The sequence below is a fragment of the Oculina patagonica genome, chromosome 1 (assembly GCF_052425735.1).
Source record: "Oculina patagonica isolate OP01 chromosome 1, crgOcupat, whole genome shotgun sequence".
Lineage (NCBI taxonomy): Eukaryota > Metazoa > Cnidaria > Anthozoa > Scleractinia > Oculinidae > Oculina > Oculina patagonica.
Window position 1 is genome coordinate 37,891,239 of NC_135758.1, and position 19,831 is coordinate 37,911,069.

The 19,831-nt window shown below is 41.1% G+C and overlaps 2 protein-coding genes across 2 annotated transcripts in view; one reads left to right on the forward strand and one right to left on the reverse strand.

Annotated features, from left to right (window-relative positions):
• LOC144629102 (arylsulfatase B-like) overlaps window positions 1-15,279 on the forward strand; it is a 25,298-nt gene extending 10,019 nt beyond the window's left edge. The window contains exons 5-7 of the mRNA XM_078487294.1: window positions 11,878-12,098; window positions 13,155-13,435; window positions 15,028-15,279. Of these exons, the coding sequence (XP_078343420.1) occupies window positions 11,878-12,098; window positions 13,155-13,435; window positions 15,028-15,279 (754 nt within the window). The remainder of the gene's footprint in view (window positions 1-11,877; window positions 12,099-13,154; window positions 13,436-15,027) is intronic.
• Window positions 15,280-15,379: 100 nt separating this feature from the next.
• Window positions 15,380-17,349, reverse strand: LOC144629210 (uncharacterized). The gene has a single exon (XM_078487443.1). The coding sequence runs from the start codon at window positions 16,415-16,417 to the stop codon at window positions 15,380-15,382; it is 1,038 nt and encodes a 345-aa protein (XP_078343569.1). The 5' UTR covers window positions 16,418-17,349.
• Between the last annotated feature and the right edge of the window lie 2,482 nt (window positions 17,350-19,831).

Sequence of the window (19,831 nt, forward strand, 5' to 3'; positions counted from 1 at the left end):
TCGAGAAAATACGGTAGTACATTTTGTCTCATGTTTGCTCGCACGAAAGAATTGTCGCTCAAGGGCAAACTGAAAGGTCTTGAAAGCAAAAAACCCCTAAATCCTACAAAAAAGTAGTTGTTGAAACCAAAAGCCTTCCATTACCACTAACAAGGAAGGATACTAATTTTTATTCAAAAAGAAATGTTGCGTGCTGCACGTGAGCTGTCTCAGATCGCAATTCATTTCGCCTGTGTAAACAACTCATCGATAAACTTATTTTCTTGCAATGCGTTGCCGCCGTTTTATAACCTTTCTGGAAAAAGTACGTTTCAATAAGCTTTCACTGATGTATAGTTTCTTAGTAGCTTGCCTAGGAAGGCAGAGCAATATTTTTTCTTCAAGAAATATTCACTGTTCTTTAAATTTTCGAGTCGGTGGTTTGAGAAGCGGCGAAGGACTCAATTTCAACCAACAATTAAATTATTTTGTCGCACAGTTTGAATATGGAAATATTACGGGTCGATGTTAATTTTATACTTTAAGGACAATGTTTTTGGGCAGTTCTGAAATCGACATCGGTCTTACGTTATTCATGACTTGAGAGAAATAGAGCACGTGAATTATATTCCGGAGTCCAAGGGCCTAATTACATGTCGAATTTCAGCCCGGTCTGCTGGGCTGAGATTTCAGCCCGGCTTCCAAAGCAAATCTTCTTAAAAACACTTCTGCGATAACATGAAGAAAGTTTCATCCCGGGTCGAATTACAGCCCGGGCTGAAATTTCCAGGCCGGTTTTTGAAACTGGGCTGGAAATCTCAGCCCGGGCAAACGGGCTGAAAAACCTCATGTAATCGCGTTTTCAATTTCAGTCCCATCCTCTTCCCCAGGGCCACGCGTATTTTTTTTTTAAAATGATAGGACGTAGTGGCCCTGGTTACGGTAAAAAATATGATTTTTTTGATTGGCTGATAAAAACTGGATGCGTAATTAGGTAAAAAACGAAACGCTTCTACGCAATTTTGGTTATACTTCCGGTCATCGAAACAATTGAAGATGTAGCGGGCAAGTTTGAAAATGTTACCGGAAAAAGACCGAATAACACTGGGAGTTTGTTGGAACAATGTATTCACGAAGCAGACCTTTGTTTATGAACGAATGACAAGTACATCTCTTGTAAGGTGTAACTCGGTTGTACTTTGTATTGCATTAAAAATATTGCAAACATTTGCACTATCAACTTAGCTTATACGAGATATACACACTAAATGGAATTCATGAATACATGAAGACTTTGAAATTCAATGTGATATTTCTTACCGCTGCTCAATAAAATGATACCTCGTCGATCAGCGGCTTTTTTAGTTCTGAATTTTCTTCAATACCTCCGCATGGCCATAAATAAATTTCACAGTATCATCGACCGTCGGAATGTTATCAGCTGATGATATCCCCGACTCCATGTTTAAACACTATAACTCCAATTCCTCTGGATTGTAACTTTTCTATCTGCCTTCAGATAATATTGCATGTAGAGACGACACAACAAGAACACATCTATCCAATTCAATGAGTTCCAAACGAATGAAATTGTGTAAGTTAAAATATCAACGACTTAAATTGCCAAAACCAGCGGGCAAAACACAAAGACAGTCGTTCTACTTAACGACTACAGCAAGCAGAGCGGGTTCCTGTTCCATTCCTTGTTTTTTGATGTCCTCCGACAATTGTAGCAAGGATTGCTATTTTCATTGATATGTTTGCGCCGAAATGGCCTCGCGCGCTACATAAATTAACACCTTTTGCCCTTGGAGGCTCCCGTAATACCCTTGGGTATTGAGCATAGTATTTATACGCCCTCTCGACTTCAGGGCTTTCTCATATGCGTTCATGCCCCGAGAGTTCGGTTTAGGCTACTTTTTTGTTCTGCCTTCCTCGTTTCCGTCGCTGAGCACCTTCCTTTCTTCATGGCTTACAACCCTGTTAATATCCCGTCAAGGGATGTGTCGCCGCTTGCTTGATTTAGCCTAAAACGTTTTTTCAATTTGCTTGCGTTAATTCCACTCCGTCCGCTAGGAATGAGGTAAGCCGGTTTCCTTCGTTATATATGTTGTCATTGTTATCGCTGCTCGTTTTGTTGTTTTACCTCGTGTCAAACAAGTTTCGGTTTGGCGTGTAGCTGCCGTTAGTCTTGCTGTTAGCCTTGCACATCAGTTTTAACCGGCGGCGTGTGTCGCTTATGCTACTAACTCAGTATATTATGGCGTGTGGCTTTACCAGTTTGTTTATTTGCCCTGTATTGCCTTCAAGTTAGTTTGTATGCCGTGTATTGCCTTCAAGTTTGTTTTCACGGCGTGTGTCGCCTTCAAGTTAGTTTTTATGGCGTGTGTCGCCTTCGAGTTAGTTTTATGGCGTGTGTCGCCTTCAAGTTAGTTTTTATGGCGTGTGTCGCCTTCGCGTTAGTTTGATGGCGTGTGTCGCCTTCGAGTTAGTTTTATGGCGTGTGTCGCCTTCAAGTTAGTTTTTATGGCGTGTGTCGCCTTCGCGTTAGTTTGATGGCGTGTGTCGCCTTCGAGTTAGTTTTATGGCGTATGTCGCTTTCCAGTTAGATTTATGGCGTGTGTCGCCTTCGAATTAGTTTTCATGGCGTGTGTCGCCTTCAAGTTAGTTAATGGCGTGTGTCGCCTTCGAGTTAGATTTATGGCGTGTGTCGCCTTCGAGTTAATTTTATGGCGTGTGTCGCCTTCGAGTTAGTTTTTATGGCGTGTGTCGCCTTCGCGTTAGTTTTATGGCGTGTGTCGCCTTCGAGTTAGTTTTATGGCGTATGTCGCTTTCCAGTTAGATTTATGGCGTGTGTCGCCTTCAAGTTAGTAAATGGCGTGTGTCGCCTTCGAGTTAGATTTATGGCGTGTGTCGCCTTCGAGTTAATTTTATGGCGTGTGTCGCCTTTGAGTTAGTTTTTATGGCGTGTGTCGCCTTCGAATTAGATTTATGGCGTGTGTCGCCTTCGAGTAAGATTTATGGCGTGTGTCGCCTTCGAGTTAGTTTTTATGGCGTGTGTCGCCTTCAAGTTTGTTTATGGCGTGTTTCACCTTCGAGTTAGTTTTATGGCGTGTGTCACCTTCAAGTAAGTTTTTATGGCGTGTGTCGCCTTCAAGTTTGTTTATGGCGTGTGTCGCCTGCGAGTTAGTTTTTATGGCAAGTGTCGCCTGCGAGTTAGTTTTTATGGCGTGTATCGCCTTCATACAGTTAATTGCGAAGGCGTGTCGGCTTAGGTCTAGTTTTCGTGAAATGTGCCGCCGTCGGTATATAACATATAATTTTTATGGCGTGTTCCTCCTTCAAGTTACTTTCCCGTACTTTTCACTGCGCATGCGGTTTTCTACTTAGTTCCCATGGCGTCTGTCGCCTTACCAGACAGTTTTCATGACATTTCCATGAAATGTTAGATTTAGTAGCGTGTTCCGCGCGCTTTTCGAGTTTGTTTTATTTATGGCGTGCCTGGCCTTGTTCGGTTCTGCATGGTGTTGTTGGATTGTGCGATTCTGCCGCCCTTGATGTTTGTTTTCTTCCGTATTTTATTTCTCGGAATGTGTTTGGAAAGTGAAACAGATCTTGTTGTTTCGTTTTCAATTTTTGTTTTGTATCTTAGAGCACTTGTTTGTTTTCTTTTCAGTTTAGTTTTTTAGCAATTAACGCTGTTGACGTTGTAATTTATACAACGTGAAATCATCAAGTTAGACCTTTCTTCGCTTTACTTTTTCGCTACGAGTTGTCACATTCACTCTGTGGAGTTAATTTATAAGAATAGCCGTGCATGGGAATGTGATGGGACTCTGACTTCTTAGAGAATTTTCCCTGCAGTCTTGTACGACTTTCATTCCTAACTTTTTAGCAACTCTTTTGCCTTTACCACTGTAAAACGCAAATGTCGTTATTATCAGCAAAGTACAATGCTTGATTTTCAAAGCTTTGCCTCTGCATGTAAAATGCAAATGTTGTTTTTCCCATCATAGAAAAGTACACTGATAGCTTTAATGCAAAACGTTGTTATCAGTTTGCAGTCATCAGGTGTTTCGATGTGTGATTCATGTAGACAACCGTGTTTGTTCCTACCTACATCAGAAAGCATCCGTCTACTTCGTTAGGCAGGAATTGTTTCAGCATTGTCAAAACCTACGGCTTTACCTGTTTCGTGCAGCTGTCGCCGGTGGGGTCTTAGTGCTAGAAATCGCCCCAGAGAAGGCGAAATTTGTCAGAGGTTTTGATCTGCCAAACAAATGTTTTCCTATACTTTGCCTTCATATATTAGACTGTGTATTATTAATTTGCACTAGGTATGTATAGAGGTGTTCTGGTCAATACAATCAGGTTTTTTCGCTATCAATTTGGTCGATCTGGGACGGGTTTTCTAAACAATACCCGATACTCTGTCTATGACGGGGTCCCTGGATCGGCCTAGTTGGTGGCTCCCCTTTTCCTTGTTTATTTGTCTTTGCGTTTGTTTGTTTCTCCCTTTTTGTTTATTTCTTCCTAAGAGCGTTATAAAATCCGTTTTACCTTTAGTTGCAATGTGCTTAAGAATAGGATAGGTCTGCACCCAATTGCTGCAACTGGAAAGGGGAGCCCGCCGACTGGGCCGGTCCACTCCCGTCTATCCAGATGGTAGCCTCAGGAAAGGTCCATGCTTGCGAATCTCCGTTTTTTACCTCAGGTTTCATCTACTATAGCCTTACTATGTGGCTTCTCATTCTTCGTAGCTATACCCACCATTGGGCATTTCTCCGTTACCTAGAATTCCATGTGGACTGATGTTAAGGTGTTCTTTCGTTATGTTTAAGGGTACTTGTAAAAGTCAAGGCTGAACAGTCCTACACCTATAATAATAAAGTATTTTTCGTTTGTCTCACGACGTAGTGTCACTTGTGATGTAGATCGCGACGTTTCGACTGCACACTGCTAGTCTTCATCAGGCGATAAGGTCGACTGGTTGTGAGTGAACTTATAAAGCACGCTGCTGCGCTGTGATTGGTTGGTTTTTAACAGCTGTGATTGGTGCATTTCGATCCTCGCTGTTTCTGTGTCCTGTTGTTCCTCAGCGGTCCGCTGTCGTACAGTTCTCCTGTTGTTGTGTTTTTTGATCGTGGGCATCCATGCTTCAGGAATTTCAATTCCATTATCCCTGTTGATATTATTAGGGTGAAGTCTTATGTGAATTGCCTCTTTGACCCTGCGTGTGTACCAGTGTGGTTCACGATCAATAAACTTTACCTCATTCCAAAGCGGGTAGTGTCCGGTGTTGTGGGTGTGCTCTGAAACAGCGGAGGTCTGGATACGAGCGAGTCGGATGTCCCGGTCGTGTTCTTTAATTCTGTCTTGCATAGGTCTTCCAGTCTCGCCGATGTAAACTTTGCCGCACTCACAGGGAATTCTGTAGACAACGCCATCTTGTTTAGTCGGATCAACGGCGTCTTTCGGCCGTACTAGGTGTGATCTTAATGTAGTTTCCGACTTGAAAACAGCGCGTACGCGTTGTTGTTGTAGGCAGCGTCTAAGCTGTTCGGAAAGACCTTTGACATAGGGTAGAACCGCAGTAGATTTAAACTCGGTCGTAGGCTCAGCACTGGTGCTCGGCTTTCTGGTCTTGGTGATCTTCTGCAAGAAAGAAAAAGGATAACCATTAGAAACAAGAACAGATGACAGATGTTTTTTCTCCTTGGATATAACAGATGGTTTTGTTACGAGGCGTTTAGCACGATCGTAAAGACACTTAACAATACCGCGCTTTACTGATTGAGGGTGGTGTGAATCATACGCTAAGTATTGATCAGTGTGTGTTGGTTTTCTATATACGCTGGTGGTGAGCCGGCCGTGTGGTTCTCTCGAAACTGTGGTGTCGAGGAAGGCGATTTTGCAGTCGCTCTCTGTTTCCATGGTGAAGCGGATGGAAGGCTGCTGGTTGTTGAGATGTTGTAAGAAGCTGTCGACTCTTCCGCGATCCAAGATGGTGAATGTATCGTCCACGTAGCGTTTCCATATCTTAGGCTTGTAGGATGATGAAGTTATTGCCTGCTCCTCAAAGCTCTCCATGAAGAGATTAGCAACAACAGCGGAAACCGGACTTCCCATGGCTGCGCCTTCCTGTTGTTCGTAAATTGATCCGTTGTACTGGAAGTATGTGGATCTCAATACGAAATTCAGGAGGTCAGCGATCTGAGCAGGTGTTAGCGTTGTGCGATCGGCAAGGCTGGGATCGTTCTCTAGTTTCCGTAGCGCGGCTTGTACAGCGCCGTCGATAGGAACGTTTGTAAACAGCGACTCCACGTCAAAAGACACCATAATCTCGTTGTCTAGGATCGTCTCACTGTTGATGGTGGATACGAAGTGGGCTGAATTGGTCACTGCGAAATCCGAGTTACCTGTTAAAGGAGACAAGATGTTAGCTAGGTAGGCTGACAAATCATACGCAAAGGTGTTAACGCATGATACGATAGGTCTTAAAGGTACGTCGGCCTTGTGGATTTTTGGTAAACCGTAGATTCTTGGTGGCTGTTTGTGTCGAGGTCTGATCTTGTTGTAAACAGCCTCTGATAGATCTCCGCTTCGTTTCAGGGTTAGCAGCTTCTCGGTCAGCTTTCTGGTTAGACGGTCTGTCGGGTCTTTGTTCAGGAGCTGGTACGGTCCGTTCTCGATCAAGGTAGACATCTTAGTGCGGTACGTCTCAGTGTCCAGGACTACGCTAGCACGCCCTTTGTCAGCTGGGAGAATCATGATGGAAACATCCTCCTTTAGGCTTTTAAGCCCGTCTCTTCTTGTGCTCATCTTTCTAAAAGTAAAGTTATTCAAGCCTTTTCTTGGCGGCCATTGTACCCTGGCCGGCTTGCGGGAAAGGTATTGAAGTGCCCCCGTTGAAACATTTTTACCTCGCATGCGCTATCAGTAGTGGTTTTCCCATCTGTGGATCAAAGAGCATCCTTTTTTATTCGGCTTTTGTTTCTTGCCTCCCTCGCTTTGTTCCCAGGGACATTTGTTTACCCATCTGCGATAACATCAGAGGATGAGACAGGTTAGCGTGTCTGTTCGACTTTTGACGGACAAAAATACTTAATTCCGTCGACCTTAAGTGGAATGGCTAGTGTTTTTATTATTAAACACATTCCTTTTCAATTGGAAAGTCAGTGTATATTTGTGTCATTCTTTCACTTTATCGCAGCCAGCTGTATTCACTGTCTTATTCTATCACGGTAATTTTATCCGCCCTAAGAGTCAATCTTTGTCTCTGCTCAAACACTGAATTTTGTTGAGTATTTTGCAATTGTTTAATCTGTGTTCATGATACCCGTCGATAGATAAGAAGTTCAAGTTTGCTTCGATCCCAAGATAGGATTTCTATATTTCTATTTCCCCAGTGTTACAATTGGTTATTCCTTTGCACTTGCCATCCCTGCCGCGAGGCTATATCTTGGTTGGTCTGTCTTAAATTTTAACATTGGCGTTTCCTCGATTTGTGGCTCGCTATCTGCGTATCGCTGATTTTCCAGGGCTTCTCTTATTGCTGTTTGGGTTTCCCGTTTAGTTTCTCAATTTTAGACGGTAGAGTTTATTCGGCTTTCGATAGGTCACTCTTAAACTTGCTGATGCATGGTTCATTCTTGGAATGCCAGTATCAAACAACGTCCTTAAAATTCTCGATTTTAATTCTCCGCTAATTTTGCTACTACCTGAATATCTCACAACTTTTGACGGAATTCTCGTAATGCGGGGAGTGCGTTCTTTCGTGTGCGCTATGCCATTTTTGCTGTTTTACAAAGGGTTAATGCACCATTGCTATAGCCGTACTATAATCTCGTGCACGTCAGTGTCATGCAAATGTGAAAGCATTAGGATTGTTTCCCCGTTTATCACATTCGTCACGTTTGAATGTAAACTGTTTATAAATGATATTTTCAGCCGTAAATCCTGGGGGTTTTGTGAAGGTGCACTGTTCACTGTTTAACAGTTAAGAAAGTATTCCGAAGTAAAGGCGCTTGAAAAAAGTATATGTCAGTTTCCAAGCCGCTCACAATACACGCTTCAGTTCATTTTTAGCAGTACCGGCCGTACGACTTTTTCGTTTCATCTTTTTGTCCTTGGCCATTGGTTAGAATTACAAACAAGCTATCAGCCTGTTGTTAGCTCATCTACAACGACAACAACCATTTTTAAACAAGGCAGTTATTGTTAGGTATTATGCTTCATTGAAAAGTTTTGGTGATTTTCGCTCATTGCTTTTGTTTTGATCACAAAGAAACACCTCCTTTTAAAGTCTTTGATTTTGAATACATTTACTTTCAAACAATGTAGATAATTTGTTCAATTTAAAGTGCACGCGGCCTCGTTCGTGGGAGGTGAGGCATTAACAACAAGCGCTTCCATTTGCCTCGTATATTAAAAAGGAAATCCCTGATTCCAATTTTCGTGATATATAAATTCCTTTTAACTTTTAACACAATAAAGGATGTCAAAACAAACGAAGTCGCTGTGTGAAGGCAAATAGAACCCGCGAACCCATCCCTCGGTTGATAACGTTGACAAGTATAGATGTTTTGCATTTTGTAGCGTTCTATGGTAACGCTGAGTCGAATCTGTGCGTTTTTCAGGAATATGTCCGTGCAACGCGCGATTTGATTGCTTTCAAATTTAGTGGATTGCAATAACACTCTATGAAGTGAAATAAAATCAGCATTTACGCCTTACGTCTCTTTCTGTGTTTTCGTAATTTTATTACGGCTTTTTTACAGTAGTACACAAAACCACTCCGGCTTTCTTTGTGATATTTACTGTAATTCCGAGTCATTAGCGGCATTTCATTGGCCTGACTTCCTTCCCTGCGCGATGGGTGCTTCCATTGTATTACACAACTCGTACTCTCTCCCTAATGGTTCTTTACTTGGCTTTTGCCTAAGATTCAACCTTTTCTCGAGAACAGCAATCGAAACTCGGGATGGTCAGGTTATTACTTTCTCTTCTAATGTTAGAAAACAGCACCTACGGTTTTTAAATTTGATCTGCTTTTTTCGATGCGGGCATCCATTCAGAAGAAAAAAGCATCGATCTTTCTCCCCGCAGTACCTCATAACAGGTCTGCCTCTTTAGCCCTCTGTCAGCGGACTCTTAAATCCTCATGCCATCAACCTAGTGACTTCCTCTAAGTGTAAAGATCGATTATGTTGTGCATTTTCTTGCCTTGCCCACGTCCGTCCCGTCATGCATTTCTCTAGTTTTGTCAAATTGGCCAATCAAGTCATTACTTTTTAATGTTTATTTGAAATTAAGGGCCACGTACTTACAAACTTCGCCGTTATCTCCCGACCAGTTTTGAATGCTTCAAAAAAGACTCCCGCTTTGAAATTGAGCTTCTGAGAATGGGAGGAATATTGGCAAAATGTGGGCTTTTACTTGGTAAAAGCCCAAAATGTGAGCCTTTAGTTGACATTTTGGTTGATTCGCGGCAGTTTGTGCTTGGTCAAGAAATTATTTTCGCCCCATATCTTAGTATCTCCGCGTGTGCCATAGAGGTGCAGCATAACAATGAAAATTCTTCTACTATTTTCATTGATATGTTTGCGCCGAAATGGCCTCGCGCGCTACATAAATTAACACCTTTTGCCCTTGGAGGCTCCCGTAATACCCTTGGGTATTGAGCATAGTATTTATACGCCCTCTCGACTTCAGGGCTTTCTCATATGCGTTCATGCCCCGAGAGTTCGGTTTAGGCTACTTTTTTGTCCCTCCCTCCTCCCCTCAGCGACAGAAACCTCCAGCATGCTGCACTTCTTCGCATGCGTGGAAATTATTTTCGCCCCATATCTTAGTATCTCCGCGTGTGCCATAGAGGTGCAGCATAACAATGAAAATTCTTCTACTGTTCACCTCTTTCGAACGCCAAACTCAAATCTCGCATCTTTTTCAAAATTCGCTTTCTTCTCGTCTCAGTCAGCCCCAGCCTTCCCCTTTCTTTTACTGAGCAGGCGCAGACGAACATTTATGCAGTGGGCATGCGCTACCGGATGTCGTGGATTTTACGACATCCGGTAGTCAGTGTTACCAGAGCCCTCCGTTTCGCCGACCACGTGACCAAAAAAAAACGGAGGTTCTGGGAACGAGAATGTTTCAGCCCGAGCTGAAAGTGAGCTTGCGGATGCGCAGTGGTGGTTTTCAACGAAAGAAAATGGCGGCCACACTAATTATTCAATTTTAAAAGTGTTCAGCTCGGGCTAAAAATTCTCCATGTAATAGCAACAAAATTCCAGCCCGGCAACCGGGCTAAAAATTCGCCATATAATCGGGCCCCAAGGTATGTAAAACAACATGATCATCGAACTTGTTTTGATGATTCATTGCGCATGCATTTGTGCTGTGTGAATTTTCGGCAACCGATGGTGTTACTATTCGCCGCCAAATACACGTAGTTTCACCCTTTTCACATTTGAACACAGGTATCCAAAGCTTAAGATACGACTGAAAATAAATAAAATGATCTGAAATTATCAACTGTTTATTGTTTTATCGCTTTGTTATACGAGTAAAAATTAGCATAATATGCTAATTCTAAAATTGCTCTCAACTCTCAAGGCGAAGCGAATGATCGAACACTCGATCCGTCAGAATGCCGACCCGTGTTCATGAAATGAGCTGTAATTCTCAAAGTTTACCTTTTTTCACCCAAAACGCCTCAAATTCAAAGGCTTCGATAGTCACTCTATAAAAACATACCGAAAAAGTACCCAATGTTACATCTTTTCTTCGGTAAAACGACAATATTCCAGTGGTCAACCTCTACGAACCATCCGTGGCCCGAGCGCCTCTGCATATAATCATATGCAATTTGGATCCACAAAAGCCACTTTCTAGGGGAGGTGTATGGAATTTTGTTTGTTTACACCCTATTCCTGAGCTTATGGATATGAGTTATCATGTGTCCCACGTACATTCCATACACCTCCCCTCCCCTTTTTTTTTCTCCTTTCGCCTCTTCCCCCCCTCCCTCTTCTTTTTTTTTTTTTTTCCTTTTTTTTTTTTAATAAAAAAAAAAGGGAAAGGCAAAGAAAAGGTTGCTAAGGTGAACATTTTCTGCGCCGGAAGCATTTTCGCCGAACCCAAAACCTTCTTCCTTTACCGTGCAAGGCCAAAAACTTGGAACTCGACAGTCTCTTCAAATTTGCACAAGCCTTTTGGTTGTTGCCTTTCCTAGGGGCCGTAATCGTTCGCCCGTAAATAAATCCCCCCTGTTTTTTATATTTTTAAAAATTTTTTAAAAAAATAAATTTAGCAAAATTCCCAAAAAAACCCCGGATTTTTTCACAAAAAAAAAAAGGAAAAAAAAACCCACAGGATGTTCCGAAAGTTGAAGCATCTACTGATAAACTTCATCGGAAATCTTCGACAAATGTCGTTAATCTTCGGGAAAGTTCAAAAATGCTCGGAAACGTTCGTATGGCCTTCGAATAACACTCGGACAATCTTCGAAAATCTTCGGACTAGTTGCAAAATGTTGCTCGAAAGGAAAAACTTTGCTCGAAAGATACAAAGGAAAAGTTGCCAAGCATCTTTGGGACAGCTCTAATTATGACTTCCCTAGAGCGGTTTTCACTGAGTGTCGAAAGTATTGCGTTTTTTGGTGCACTATGCTTAGTGATTGGCTAAAATCCGCGCCACTTCTCAGCCAATCAGAACTAAAACCAAACCAATCGTGACTCGCCGCGCACGTTTTCCCGCGCCGCCAGCTACATGTATTGCTCCGAGTTTTGATTGGTTCACTGGGTGTCTGGGCTGTGATTGGCCAGGTAATTACTTTGGTGGACGACACTCAATTGAAAACTGCTCTAACCTTGATACGTCAATTGCTTTCATTTGCAGGCTGTGGAATGACACGCTCCTTATCTTTAGTACGGACAATGGCGGTAATCCACAAAATGGAGGATTTAACTGGCCTCTTCGTGGCAGAAAACACACTGTTTGGGAGGGAGGGGCTAGAGGGGCAGGATTTGTCTATGGTAGTTTACTGGAACGAAGAGGTGTGAGGTGCGCAGAGTTGTTGCACGTAACGGACTGGTACCCAACTCTAATCAAGCTAGCAGGTAAGAATCGCACGAGTAGTGTCGTGCGCGACAATGACAGCGGACACTGTTCTATGGATTTTCTTTTATAATTCAAGTAACGTTAAGCAAAACGAAAACATCACTGGCTAACTTCCCTGACTTGAACACGATTCAGTCCCGTGAGATTCCATCACCTATACCCGCAAATGAATACTGCTTGCAGGTCTTAGAATGAGGCCGTTTTACAAATGATGCTGCAAAATCATCCGTTCATTTCAGAAAAACTCACGTGGACTGTTTCTGTTCCTAGATGATTGTCATTCAAAGAAAAGTAATTTTAAAACTGCATGTAAAAAAATTTGTTTTATTTACCCACGTAACACACGCGCACTCGAGAGCTGCATGCGCAGTGTTTGCAGAGCGCTGAACATTTTTGCCTTTGCGAGCGGCGTCTCGGTCAGCTTTGATTGGACGATTTCCAAGTCGTAAGTCACGTGTTGATCAGGTTTTGGTTCTAGTGGTTGTGGAGACGGAATAGCTGGCTGGAGTGGTTCGGTTAAAATTGCGTTGTGACTGCATCGGATCTGTCTGAAATAGCTCTTGGGAAATCTTAACAACTTGTGTTGTGTGATTTTATATACACCTAATTGAAGAAACATTGACCATGTGAAAAGCATAAACCATGAACGATATGACCCAATGGTATTCTGGGTAGACAGCCTTGGTAGACTCTTGGTAAGCTGAGTAATATTCCTTTTATTGATAATAAAAGATACTTTCTTTCTTTGAGAGCCTAAGAGCATAATTTTTGCAACCTGACTTAATTATTATCATGTTTATTCTGTCGCAGACGACGAGGAATTTTCCGATTTTCCCGTAAACATTTAGGCCGCATCGTTCATGGTTTATGCTTTTCATGGGTCAACGATTCTTCAATTGGGTGTATAACACCGACTGAGTGATTCAAGACACCAAACACGATAATCCGATAGATGAAAACAAATTGCATTACGTAAATGTGTTTGTGGACTGTTAATGCCCTTTGACCACCACCTATAAAAAGCAGATGTAGTCTCTTTTGTTTTTCGCCCTCAGGAGGAAGCTACGATCCTGAATATCCCAAACCAGTTGACGGTTTTGACGTATGGGAGACAGTCAGCTCAGGAAAACCCTCACCAAGAAATGAAGTACTCATTAACATTGATTCCACTAAGGGGTCCGCGTTGCGTGTGGGTCACATGAAGATACTGATAAACGTTCCCAATATCACGTGGTTTAAGCCGCCTGAACTGGAAGAGAGGCTTACCGAGCGAAAGACTGGGTTACGGTTAAATGAAGATGATTGCAATAAAAATACGAAGTCCGTTTTGTCGTTGGTACGTTCTTTGTAATTATTGTTTTAATCATAGTTACTAGAGGAGACTCCTCTTGTTTTAATCTTAACAGTTTTGGTTGTCATAGCAGTCTATCATTTCCACGCACAATTTATTGTTTTTAATTTAGTTACAGTTTTTTTAATTTCTATGAATACAAATTGACTGAGAATTGCAGTTATTAGTCAAGACTAAAGACTAGACTAAACTAGACGAAACGAAACTACACTAAGGTACAGAATTGTACATTAAAAGGAAAAAGGACACGAGCAACAAAGAGACATGCTTACCGTAATGATTCGATTTAGCGCCCGGGGCGCTTATTTACTTTTGGCACATTAACGGAGGGCGCTTATTCGAGACAGGGCGCTTATTCGGGACAGGGCGCTTATTTAATTTTTTGCGAAACAACCAAATGTTCAAAACAAAACTTTAATATATATTAAAATAACTAACAATAACATTAACTGTAACAGTAACAAATTGTGGAGAGTTCAGTTACTTTTACAGAACTGTTCATTTTAGCAGTAAATATATTCATGTACGGTACGGTGAATGTTCATGAGTTTATCTTTTTGACGTCGACGACTTCAGTAGGGGCTGGTAGCTACAATAGGAGCGCTTTTTAAAATAGGGGCGCGTACAAGAATGGGGGCGCTTATTAGAACGGGGGCGCTTATTAGATTGGGGGCGCTTATTAGAATGGGGCGCTTGTTAACAAAAAAAAAACATTCGAAGGGGGGGGGACGCTTATTCGGAAAGGGGCGCTTATTGGAAGGAGGGCGCTAAATCGAATCATTATGGTATGTCACATACATTATGCAAAGTACGAATACCGTATGAAAGCCCTATTGAGCCTCCAGAGGCGCATTTCTTTCAAACCCTTTCGAGGCGGGGGCGGGGGGGGGGGAGGGGGTTGGGAGGTTAAAGGAAGGGAAGCTTATTTCTAACCATGTATCAGTCAGGGAATATCAACCGAATAAGTTAATTTTTTAAGGTGGCATAGTACCCTTAAAAGGACCAAAAAGTTTGCTTTAATTTGGTGCAGAGGCTTCAATTACATTACACTTATAAAGAGGAACTTAATTTTAAAGGTGGTATTCAAAATGGGTTGCTATGACTTTTTCATCGTAGTTTGGGTTGCCATACCACCTTAAGTTCAGATATTTTAGTAGCATTTTTTTCACAAAATAGTGATATTAAATTACAATGGTGTGGATGAATAACTTTAAAAGTGAAAAGTTACCCTGTGTTATCGGGTTGGTAAATGTCATGACCCACCATTTAGGTAACGGGGCGGTTGATGGTTAAAGAGATAGGGCCTTTTTGCAAAAATTTAACTTCCAGATCTTCCAGATGGAGGTTTATTATTTCAGTGGAGGCTTAAAGAGAGAAGGGGGATTGAATCGAGCTTCTACGCCAGCATGTTTTTGGTGGTTAAGTCAAACATCAGAGTACACTGCAGGGACGAGCGGTTGGACTATCACTATATTATACATGCACCAAACTTATACGTTTTTGACAATGAAATAAATCATGATAACATTAATAACTCAAACAGTTACTTTCGTTGTTCCTTCTTCAATTTGTTGTAGGATCAAGGCGAAAGGATCGAAGTAGCTCTTTACAATATAACCGCTGACCCTTATGAGCGCAACGACTTAAGCAGCAAGTACCCGAATGTAGTACAGAAACTAAAGGAGAGAATGGCGTATTACGTGAAGAGCACAGTCACACCACTCAATCAGCCACCGGATCCCCAGGCAAGAAAAACCGCCGAAAGGAACGGCTGTTGGGGACCTTGGCAGACTGACAACCCAGGAAATAACAATACAACTTTTGCTTAAACAATAATTTTCGTCGTACTAAAATGGGTTAAATTAAGTAATGAAAGGACCGGTTAAACTTGTCTTCTGTGATCCTGTCGCATCTTAATACTAATTTATGTTACAGTTCTGCTGTTTGTGATTCAGTTACCGATCCAATTGTTGATTTTTGCACGGTGGCAAACCTCGATACTGATGGAGACTTTTGATGGCAAGTTCTTGGGCTGTCGACTGCAATAAGAAAGATCAAAGCGCTCAATAAAAGTTCCATTATTCTCAGAGTTGTTTGTATGGCGAACCAAGGCCAGGTTTTAGCGTAGCTCTCTCCGGTGAAAACTCCAAACTCACCAACGCTTACGTATAAAGACACGGAAAAGTTACACATACCGAAAATAGAGGCCGCGCTCATAAACAGAAACAAACGCTTTAGTTTTCTCACGTCGCGAAGGGAACATTTATCACGTGAAGTGTGAGCTTGAAGCGTCGATCGGAGATTTCGCCACATCCTTAAGCCTGCGATTGAATATCCGACAGAAATAGCTAGACCCCATATGGCAAAAGTTACATGACATACAAAAATCATGACTTTAACTCTTGGATAAAACCAAACAACAAGGTCAGACAAGATCAAGTATACAATGTTCGCAATAGTAACCGAAACTAAGAAAGGCAGGTTTCGAAGTTTCGGTGGTCCCAGCTTAGTGTTGGTGGTTTCCAAGAAAATTAACAGCATTATACTGAAAGCTGAGGTCATGCACGCTGTAGCGATTCCCCAACAAGTCAAGAGAACTAAGTTCTGAATCACTGACGAAGATTCACTCGAGCCGTAAGGATCCCAGAGGAGCTCGAGAGAACGCCCGAGTCCCGCGGCCATCAGCGAATAGTTCATGACCCGCAGATGGACCTTCTGTCTCGCGAAAAACGTTTTGCGAAACCGATAAAGAGAAAAGGATGCGTACAAAGTTACAAGAGCAAACAGACTTCCAAAGCCGTAAACATGAGCAAACCACATCCAGCCCCATTCTTCAATGGCTGTAGTCCATTCTGGGAAAGGTTCGGGCCAGGCTTGTTTCTCGTTGTTGACACTCCCAGTTGAATCAATCGCAACCGAAGCTGCATTTTCAGCTTCTGGGCTTCCAGCAAAATTCCGAGAACTCATTTGCCACTCTTTCGTTTGAAGGATCTGAAGATGTATCCGCGACTGGATAAAATTTCGAGCAGTCTTCTGCTTTCGACGGAGAGTAATGGCAGTATTTCACAAAATATTGTTTCGTCCGGCTGTTTTCTGCAAAATTCAGTGATTCAATAAAATATATAGATGTTAATTATTTTTTTATTGAGTCATAAGTCAGGTGTTCCTTACGTCATTTTTCCTTTTAAAGTCTTGTTGGCCTCCTGCATTATTTAAAGCATATCACGTTCGATCAACAAACTAAACTCACACAATATATTAAACATAAAATTAGTCATGTTCGTTCAACAAACTAACCTATGTATAGAAACATTGTTATTACCGGATCACGTTTGGACTGGCGTTAACTTAGACTCGCATTAGAGATCTTACGTTCGTTCTATGGTAACCTGCGATCAGGCGTTATTTCCGCGGGGTGTGGCGCCCTCCCCCGCCGCGAAAAAAAGAAAGCCTGATCACAGGTTAGTTCTATGGCTAAACTGAGTTCAGAATTCTAAGAAAAGTTATTTTTTTATCAAACAAAGTAAAAAGTTTCTAACCTCGATCATTTCTGTGCCGATCGCTGTAATGAATTTCCCTTTCTGTATGAGGCTGAATGTTTGTTTTGGCGTTATCTCAAACAATATTATTCACGACAATTTCAAAGTGGGTTTCTCAAACACACAAAAAAATAAAATTAAACTGTGTTGGTGTCAGTTTACCTTCGTCCTTTGAGGTGATGTTTGAATAGCTGTCGTCCACACAGAGAACAAAAAACTTCGGTATATTTTGCATATAAATACTAAAAAGAATGAGCAAATTCTCACTTCGGCGCCGGTGTGTAGTGTTGTAGTCAGCTCCTATATTGCATAAAAGACAAAAAGGTTTCGAAAGTACCGGACCCTTTTAAAGTGGCGACTCCTTAAAGTGACTATAGAATTTCTTGGTTGTTACTGAATCGCAAAAGTAGTACTGGCGAAAATATTAAACGATCTTCATAAAGTAGCGACCATAAAAAAGAGCTTACAAACTTTACGCACGCCGGGTTACGTGTGACGCGAAACTGAACGGCGAGAAAGTATTATTCTCGCGTCTGCGGAAAAAGCTGGATGTGGTTCAACTTTTTCCGCAAATGCACGCTACCCATACATTTTCTCTATTTTATTTTACGCGCGTAAAGCCAGTTAAGTTCACGCCGTTCAGTTTCACGTCACAGGTACCCCGGCATGCCTAAAGCTTTTAAGCTCTTTTTATGGTTGCTACTTTGGGAAATCCACGTCCGTTAACGTACAAGGAAATTACGAGATAGTAAAAATCCACCTTAACGTATACCATAGCAATGCAATAACTCGTGCATCTAATAGCAACTGAGAGAGTATTTGTAAAATAAAACTGCAAAGAACAAAGGTATTTTCTTTTCGAAATTTGGTTTAAAATGAAAACAACCTAACAACTTCTTTTAAACTGAAATAAAAAAAATGAATCTTCACTTTTTTTGTGAGTGGGCATTGCGCTGATTCGAGGCGATTGCAACGAGTTTTCTAAAACAGCTATCTCCTAATCGAAAAAGTACCGACATCCCGGCCGAAGCTAGGTACACAACCGAAAGTAGCGATAGGAAAAGGCTGCTTGAGATTCCAGAATAACGATAGCCTTTGTTTTCCGAGTTGTTTTTTTTTTAATAGTGTCCTTTATTCAGTTTAAAATTCTTGCAAGACGGGACGGCAATTTTTTTTCGCGATTAAGTTTATCTTTTCCTTCTGAGGACAAATGTTCGCGTGCTAATTTTTCCGAATCTTAGTAAACAAATCTTTAAATTAGCAAAATTAAAACCCACGTGAAACTAAAATGCATTAGGGAATTTCCATTCATGCCAATTTCGGCTTCCAATGCGTGGTTAATGACAATTTCACTTCTCCACTAAGGTGACAGTTGGGTGACAGTTAAATGGGTTTCTTGCTTTCAGCTTCTTACAAACTACTTCTTCTCAATTCATTGACTATCTTTACTGATCTTCCCACGGCCAGGAAACGAAAAACCAATATTAATAATTTTTTGTCGAGTGGTAATCAGTTCGAAATTTCCTGACATCAAGCAGAGCGAGATTGACATTATTTCTCCTATTGCATTTCTCCTATTGCATTTTCTCCTATTTGCATAAATGTATTTTATTCAGTTCGAAAATCTTGCAAAAAGGGGAAATTTTGGTTTTTTTTTTTAAAATTTTTTTTTTTTTATTTTTTTTTTACCCCCGTTACTCCCCAACCCCCTTTTTTTTTTTTTTTTTTTACTCGGTTAACTCGAACTCGGATAACTCGAACTAAATTTTGTTTCCCTTGATCCAAATTTGGGTCAAATTTACCCCGATAACTCGAATTCCGGTTCTTGCAACTCGCCACAGTTGACCATTGATTAGAGCAACGAACAGATCACGTATTTGACAGCCTTTTTCCACTCTTATCATAAGAATTTATGATCATGTTAGAGTTTCTGACGAGATAAATTTAATTTGCACTGTACTGTTTACTGAAGTGCTGAAAAATCAGTAAACTATCAATTATTAACTTGCAAATTAAATATTCAATCGACCTCGATAACTCGAAACCCCGCTAACTCGAACTGTTTTTCGTTTCCCTTCAGAGTTCGAGTTACGGGCACTGTAGTAATTCTAAAGTGTAACTAGCGGCATTTGCAGTATGATTTTATATTACATTATTGCACATGTATTTTTAATTTTTTTTAAGCTTTTTTATATTCTATTGCTAGATTGAAGGCCCCGAAGTCATCAGTAACTAGACGACTGTTAAGTGCTACCCTCCCAAAATAAAGCCTTTACTTTTAATACTTCTATTGTTATTAAGCTCGCAGTCTAATTGTTTTAAAATTAAGTTTCAACAAATAGTGACAAATATTGTAAAATGAAAACTGAAAATATTGTAACTCCTCCTGTGAACATTTCAGACATTTACAGCATATGCTCCGAAAGTGATTTTGTGCGTTTACTTCGTCGTGAAAAGGGGACACTGTCACCAGTTTCAGTTCAAAAACCAAAGAGCCTAAAGACATATGGAAACTACAAAAAAAAACGGGAACTACGAATAGTGGTCCAATTTTATTAAAGAAAAACCATGCAAGTGTACTGAAACGATAAACATGCAAGTGATATTATTGTGATGCCATCAGGAACTTTAGATCTCAATTTGAAATAGTCAGGCTTATTTTATTAAGTTTTGTCCTTGTGGACTGAGAAAACACCGAAAAACTGTTATGGCACCCTTTTTCCTTCAATAACAATTTACTTTATATCTCCTTCTTGATACACTAGGTGCATTTCATGTACGGGAAGACCTACTTGCCAATTTTAGTACTTTTTATTTTTTACCGAAAAGCATAAAAAACCCC

Bases quoted from the DNA above. Each gene is read 5' to 3' on its own strand.
- LOC144629210 (XM_078487443.1), bottom strand. From the start codon at position 16,417: ATGAGTTCTCGGAATTTTGCTGGAAGCCCAGAAGCTGAAAATGCAGCT.